Source organism: Chrysochloris asiatica, unplaced genomic scaffold (assembly GCF_000296735.1).
Source record: "Chrysochloris asiatica unplaced genomic scaffold, ChrAsi1.0 scaffold00119, whole genome shotgun sequence".
NCBI classification, from domain to species: Eukaryota; Metazoa; Chordata; class Mammalia; order Afrosoricida; family Chrysochloridae; genus Chrysochloris; species Chrysochloris asiatica.
The window spans coordinates 4,527,037-4,534,694 of record NW_006408637.1 but is presented as its reverse complement, the minus strand read 5'-3'; the positions used below and the strand labels follow the sequence as shown (position 1 = coordinate 4,534,694).

The window sequence follows — 7,658 nt, the reverse complement described above, 5'->3', positions numbered from 1 at the left end:
TTTTTATTGGAAGCACAGATATTTACTATGGTTATGTCAACTTGTTCAATTGTCCCTTTAATTATGAGATACTTTCCTTCTTTATCTATTATGCTGGGCTTTGCCTTAAAGTTTATTTTATCAGAGATTAGTACTGCTACTCCTGTTCATTTTTTACTGTAATTAGCTTGGTATATTTTTTTTCATCCTTTAACTTTTAATCTGTTTTTGACTGTGTGTAAGATGTGTCTCTTACAGACAGCATATTGAAAGATCTTGTTTGCTTATCCATTCTGCCACCCTCCGTCTCTTTCTGGTCCATATTTAATCCATTTACAATCAGTGTAATTATCGATACATACGGATTAATTGCTGTCATTATGTTTGTTTTATTGTGGTGTTGCTGCTTTCTTTGTTCTGCATGTCTTCCTGTGTTGAGTTCATGGTTTTTTGTTCTTTCTTATGCGTTTCCTTATAATTTTAATGTATCCATGTTCTTCTTGGATTTTCATTTTCTTGGTATGGTGTGAAGTGTTAATTTTCTTTGAGGTTACCTTATATTCCATTAACTTTTCCCTCTATTTAGTGCAGTCTATTTTATCCTGTTATCGACATGACCTTTTCACTACCTGGATCTCTGTTCCTATGTGTTTACCTTCTTTCACACTGTAATTGACTGACCTCCCAGATTGCCTGAGTTTGTTCTTATACCTTTGTTCTGTTCTCAACTTTTCCATCTGTCGATTTAGTTCTAGGAGGTGCTGCCACATATGTCAATCTCTGAGTGTTGTCTGTCAGTCCACAGAACTCCCTTTAGGATGTTTTGTAGCACATGGTTGGCTGTGGCAAAATCCCTTAGTTTCTGTTTACCCTAGAATGTTTTGATTACACTGCTGTATTTGATTATCTTTGATTTTGGAAAGCCTGATTATGATATGCCTCGGTGATTTGCTTTTTCAGTCTATCCTTTCTGGGGTTTGTTGAACTTCTTGCATGCTTATCTTTTCACTGTTCAGGCTGTTAGGGAAATTTTCTTCCAGAAATTCTTCAACTATCTCTTCTGTGGACTTGTGTGAGTCCTTCTGTTCCAGAATGCTGATAATTCTTAAGTTATTCCTCTTTATGTTGTCCAACATGAATCTTTGACGCTCTTTGGACTTCTTTTATCCTTTTTATCTGCTTGCTCTTCTATCTTAATGGTATTGAGAGATTTGTCCTCCAGTTCACTAGTTCTGCTTTCCATCTCAATTCTACTCTTTTGCCCTTTAGTGTATTGTCTATTTTTGAAGTTCTATTATTAATTGTTTGAACAACTTTCTATAGGTTTTGAATTGTTTCCAATGCTGTATCTGTCTTATTCAATTGTGCCTGTAGCATTTTCCTGACTTCTTATTTTTCTCAATTTCATTGTACAGTATTTTGAAATATTTTATAATCATTTTTCTGAATTCCTTCTCAGGCATTTCCAAGGCCTGCTTTCCTTCCATAATGGAGTCCAGGTCTACCTCTAGGTTATTTGTCTCAGACATTTTATCTTGTTTCGGGTCATGCGCTGATATGGTCATTTTTGCTTCTTGGACATGTTTCGTGTTTAGCTATGGCCTTAATATTAATTGAGTGTGTGTTTTGGTATTTTTTAATGCTTTCTGATTGCCTCCAGCTAGATGTAATCAGGAGGTGGGCTTCCCTTTCACTCTTCTTACTGCTTAACTCAGAGTCACTTTCGCAGGTGTTGTCTGCCTCCCCAGTGTATGGCGGTTAGTATTGGTTCTCACCTAGATTGTGGGACTTTATAGGGTATGATTGTATATTGACTATATAGCAGCAATTGCTGTCTCTTCTTGGGTAATATAGGGCGAGAAAGAGCCCCCTATAAGTAAAACGGGAAAGAAAAACAAAACACAACCAAAAAACAATAGCAACAGCAAAAAAAATGAAAAACACGCAACAAAACAAAACAACCCATATTGGATACTGTAGTCTATAATTGTGGAAAATGGAGAGGCTGTCTGATAAATTTCAAGATACCACTGTTGGTTTTTATGCTGTACCTCAGGATTTGAATTTCAGCCTGTTTTGTTTTTAAACTCTTTCCCTCTCCACATCCCCTATTCTGGCCTTTTCCCTATTAATAAACAGTTCAGGGTTAGCTGTGGCTGTTTTGAGCTGCCTGCTTGTAGCGTAGTGGTTACAAATCGGGCTGCTAACCCCAAGGCCAGCAGCTCGAAACCACCAGCTGCTTCGCGGGAGAAAGAAGAGGCCCTCTGCTCCAGCAAAGATTCATATCCTCAGAAACCCTATGCAGGGTCACTATGAGTCAGAACTGACTCCAAGGCACACAACAAGCAAGTAAGCAAGTCCCTCTAAATGCTGAGAGGATCTGTGTGCATGCGTGTTGGAAGAACCTCCAGTGGTGGGGGTGGGAGGGTTCCACTCGCTCAGACACCCGCTTCTAGTCACCAGAATGGAGTTGCAAAGACAGCTAGAGGCCAATGAACAGACACCAAAAAAAAAAAAGAGAAATCAGAACAAAGCAAAACCAAACAGAGAATATTGTCACCTTTGCTCTGAGGTTCCCATGGCCATTAATTCCTGGCGGGTGTGCTTGCTCTCCCGCTTGGTCTTGTCATTTGGTCTCGCCCAAGTTTTCGGCTCCAGGCCACTCAGCCTGGCAGATTCTAAAGTATGATATTTCTTACTTCTGCTACAAGTTCCATTAGCTATAAGCCTTGAAACTTTTTAAACATTCCTACCTATGTGGTTCAGACTTTTAGAGCTCTCCCTTGGACCTGCTTTGTCTGGTATTCAGTGGTATTGCTGGCAGAAGTGTTCATTGCACATCTACCCTATCCACCATCAAGCCCTACCTTCTCTACTTACTAGTATTTTACAGAACTAAATACATACCACTTCTTGATCTTTTGATGACAGATGACTTCTTTGGAAGACCTAAAGTTTTAGTACTAATCAGTTGTTCAATGCCCACAGTACTTGGAATTTCCTTTAATGGTGTAGCCTTGGAAACAACATCCAGCTCAAGTTTAGGGTAATAATTCTTACGCCAAATGCTATTCACATTAGATGACTTTGGACATCTTTTGTCATTCCAACTGTGACTTCTTGATTGGAAAGTCTAAAAGAAATAGTAAAAGAAAAAAAGATTACTTGTAAAAAGGCAAAATAGTCCATTTATTTGCCTTTGTTTCAACATAAATTTTAAGTAATATATTACCTTTTAAAACAATAACTTTTGATGGAATATCTGTCTTTTCTAACCTTTTCTCCTTTTAGCCCTCTACTTTTCCATTAAATGTGTCATGTATTCCCAGATCTATTTCTCTTCTAATGAGGGGGGGGAAAGGGATCAAGCTATCTTGTTACATCATTTCTACGAATTAAAAAAAACAAAACAAAACTTTCTGAAATGAATAGAGTAAGAATGACACTGCGATTGAAGAAATATGTCCAGAAGAGAACAGTACTGTCAAAATGTGGGCAGTATTTCTATACACAATACTAATCAGCTTAATAAATGATTAGGCAGTAAGCCTCTAAAAGAATCATTTATGTACTCTTTACATGCACATGAACACTAAAACCATACATTTATGTATTTTAAATGACCAATTTTAGAGGTCGGAGAAAGATGGCAGACTAGGCAGAAAGGCTGTGTGGCTCTCTGCAGCAAGGGTATGGAAAACCTGACGAGACAGATACAGAGGCGTGTCCTGCAACTCTGAGCTCCAGAGGAAGGGATAGAAAAGTGGATCAAATGTTTACTGGGAGAAATAGTTGAATAGAGAAACCAAGAGAGGAGGTGACTGATGAGCAGCAGCAGCCAACAGAATCTGCCACAGCCATCTTGAGAGCTTGCGAACAGCTTTAGAGACAAGAAAATATTACCTGTGGCTGCAGAATCTTGCCTATGGCTTGCAGAGACAAATGTGTGATTTTATTAATTAATTTTTTATAACTTTTTTCCCGACTAGCATACACACCGAGCGAACCTCCTGCTTTCCAGGCAGTCAGAGTCACTCAGAGGTTGGGAGTCCCAGGGAACAGATGTATATAATAACCTCACTAAGACAAGCTCTGATCCAAATCTACAAAGCCGACCCTCGTCAGCCCTGGACTGGCTCTCACTACAAGAGGCTGAATGGACACATGGGGTAGAGAAAAAAAATGTGGGGAAAAAAAGGAAGGAAAGGAGGCTGGTAATCTGTGGGGGCGTATGGATACAGCATGACCTTTATGGACTTTCTCAGGTGGCTGTGAAGGCAAGAAGTGAGTAGGTTGAACAGCACACACTTATTGGCAGAGAGAAAGTCACTGACTTGCATTTTTCTTTGTATGGGTTATTTTTTTTTGTCTGTTTGCTTTCCTTCTTCTTGCATGACACAACACGAGAAAGCAACTGCTACCATACAGCCAAGCCAAAACCATACCCTTCACAACCCCATCAATTGGGCAAGAGCCAATGCCTGTTGCTATACACCAGAGCAACAACTACACGAACTTCACTTAAATCCACTTTGAATTGAAGTGTACTAAAAGTAAACAGAGAAGCTCATCTCTGGATCACATACACCAGGAGGCAATTGGTGAATGCCTACAAATACACCAGCATACGGTTATCACTCTGAATTGAACTTTACTAGTAAAAAGGAGTCCTGATGTGGTGCTGTGGGTTAATGTGTGGGGCAGTAAAACGACCGTGGTTCAAGATCACCAGTCACTCCTCGGAAACCCTACACAGGGTAACAATGGGTCAGAACTGACTCAACAGCACCTAACAACAAATAGCAAAATTAAAAAGAAAAGCTTGTTTCCTGATCACACACACCAGGAGGCAACTGCCTAACTTGTCAAGAAACAGCAACTGTGGCCATGCAACCAAGCCAAAGCTGTACCTTCTCAAATCCCACCAACTGTGCAAGAGCCAATAACAGCGATGGTACACCAGAGCAGTGACTAAAACCAACATCAAATAAATTAAGTCTGAATTAGACTATATAAACAGTGAACAGAGAATGGTGTACAAATTCATCTCCTGACCACACCCACCAAGAGGCAGTTGATGAGCACCTAAGAATACACCAACATACATTCCTCAGCTTAATACAAATACAATATCACATGCCTAGAAAGCAGCAGACAACTTGTTCACATGAAGAAACAAGACGGAGTAGTTCAAACAAATGTCCAAGATGCAGAGCTAGAAAATTCTTTTAAGTAAGAAGCAGCAGTAGGGCTATATGAGAAAGAATTCAGGAGAATGATATTGAGGTACAGGCATACATTTCATAGAAAAGTCAAGGAACACAAGGAGGAATTTAGAAAAATGCTACAGGAACAATAAAACAACATAGTTACAGCACTGGAGACAATACAAAGTCTGCAAATAAAAACCTACAATATTAATACTAAGATATCAGAACTGACAACACACTTAAAGGCAAAGGAGTAGAACTGAATCAATGGAAGCCAGAATTAGCAAACTTGAAGATAAATAAATCATTCCATACCAGTAAGACAGAAACCAATCAGAAAAAAAATGAATGAAAAAAATCTGAACAAAGCCTAAACTTCATGTGGGAAAACATGAAGAGAAAAATCTACTGGTTAGGAATTCTAGATTAAGGAGACAATAAAAAAACTAAAAAAAGAAAAACAGAAAAGATACTTGAAAAGCTACTGAAAAAAAAAAATTCCTTAGCTTCATGAAAGAAGAGATGGTAAGCATTTAAGAAGCTGAACAAACTCCAAACAAGATAGACACCAGAAAAAATTCACCAAGACATATCATAATCAAACTCTCCAAAATCAAACACAAATAATCTTGTAAAGAGCTCGGAAAAAGGAAATGTTATCCACAAAGGAAAACCATTAAGGTTAAGTTCTGACTTCTCAGCAGAAACCATGCAGGTGTGAAGGCAATGGGAAACATACACAAAACTTTGAAAGAAAACAACTGCCAACCAAGAATTATTACCCAGCCAAACCAGTCCCTCAAATATGACAGTTTAATTATAACATTTCCAGATAAATTTGACCTCATAGATTCATACAGAGCATTCAACCCAACAACAAAATATTCTTTTTCAGTGCACTTGAAATATTCTCCAGAATAGACAATGTTAGGCCACAAGAAGCCTCAGTAAATTTGAAAACATCAAAATACTACAAACCATCTTCTCAGCTCACAATGCTATACAATTAAAAATCAACAATAGGAAAAGCAAGGAAACAAAATCAAATACATGCAAACTGAATAACACCTTGCTTAAAAACCACTAGATAATGGAACAAATAAAATAAAAATTCCAACTTGAAAATACCTGCAGATTAACCTAGAACTGCTAGGAAAACAGAAGATTCCTATTGAAAGAAAAGACCTGCAAATAAAAGCAGACTGCTTGGTTGTTTGAATATCAAGCAAGCTGTTTGCTTTGAAGGCAAGGAAAGAAAAGTCAGCCCATCATGGAAAACCCCCTTGATTGAAACTCAAAGGGAATCTGTGAACAGTCTAGTATGTTCATTGGTGACCACCTAGGTCTACTTGTGAGTGGAAGTGGTAGAAGTAGAGCAATGAAGACATGGGATAGAGTTTGGCTATGTACCATTGACACCCATTGACGTTGAGATGAGAAAGAGGAAGAGCTGCTGGTCTGAAGTTTAGGAAGATGTGTGAATTCCTGAGCCCATGGGCACTAACCTAGGCCCTGGGGGCTAGGGCTAAGAGTGAAGCAGCCAGTTGATCTGAAGTGTGTGTGTGAACTCCCAAACTTGTAGCTAGTATACATTTGTCCCTCTGGTAGCGCAGTGGTTACGAGTCGGGCTGCCAACCGCAAGGTCAGCAGTAAGAAACTACCAGCAGTTCCGCGGGAGAAAGATGTTCTGCTCCCGTAAAGATTTATAGCCTTGGAAACCCTGTGCAGGGTCACTATGAGTCGGAACCGACTCCACGGTACTTAACAACAATGTAGATGGCTAGCTGACCAGAACTCGACCAGGGAACAGTAAAGATGTTTGATACTGTAATCAAGTGCAAATTGCTACAATTAGATGAATTACTTTTGTTTGTGGATATAGCTGCTCTAAATTCAAACTGGAATGGAGAAAATTTTCTTATCAAGGAACAGCCTTGTTTCCTCAGGATACTGGATTGATGTTGTTGTTGTCAAGTGCCACCAAGTTTATTCTAATTCATAGCAACCCTGTATAAGGTTTCCACAGAACATCTGGTGGGTTTAAACCCCTGATCTTCAGGCGAACCTGACCTTGTGGTCCTGTGCATAATCCTGCAGTACCACACCAGGATTCTAACTGGGTTAGAAGGGAGGTGCTATAAAGACATTGGAATAAGAAATGGGGGTGGCTATAAAGGCATGAAGTGGCTGGCTTACAAGCTTTCACAAGTATGCTTATTTTCAGAATGAGGGGGTGCTCACCCCCACTGAAATGGGTCTGGTGAAAGGTGATGGGCGATGATGGTGATAGGACTTTATGATTTAATTGTGATGGTCAGATCTGTAATTGTAGACAACATGCAACTAAAAGGGAAGAGTAGTTAGTCTTTCATTTCAGGAACAGACAATCCCAGGATCATCAAGAAGAAAGAGAAACTGGCTCTAGGCCCATGGACTGAGTAAGGCTATGTGCCTGCAGAGTGCCTGCAG

General features: G+C 39.3%; 1 protein-coding gene across 1 annotated transcript in view; it reads right to left on the bottom strand.

Annotated features, from left to right (window-relative positions):
• The window catches only part of EXO1 (exonuclease 1), an 84,833-nt gene that overhangs the window by 62,678 nt on the left and 14,497 nt on the right, over window positions 1-7,658 (bottom strand). Inside the window, exons 8-9 of the mRNA XM_006868583.1 lie at window positions 2,887-3,112; window positions 2,769-2,771 (exon numbers count right to left, since the gene is read on the bottom strand). Of these exons, the coding sequence (XP_006868645.1) occupies window positions 2,769-2,771; window positions 2,887-3,112 (229 nt within the window). The remainder of the gene's footprint in view (window positions 1-2,768; window positions 2,772-2,886; window positions 3,113-7,658) is intronic.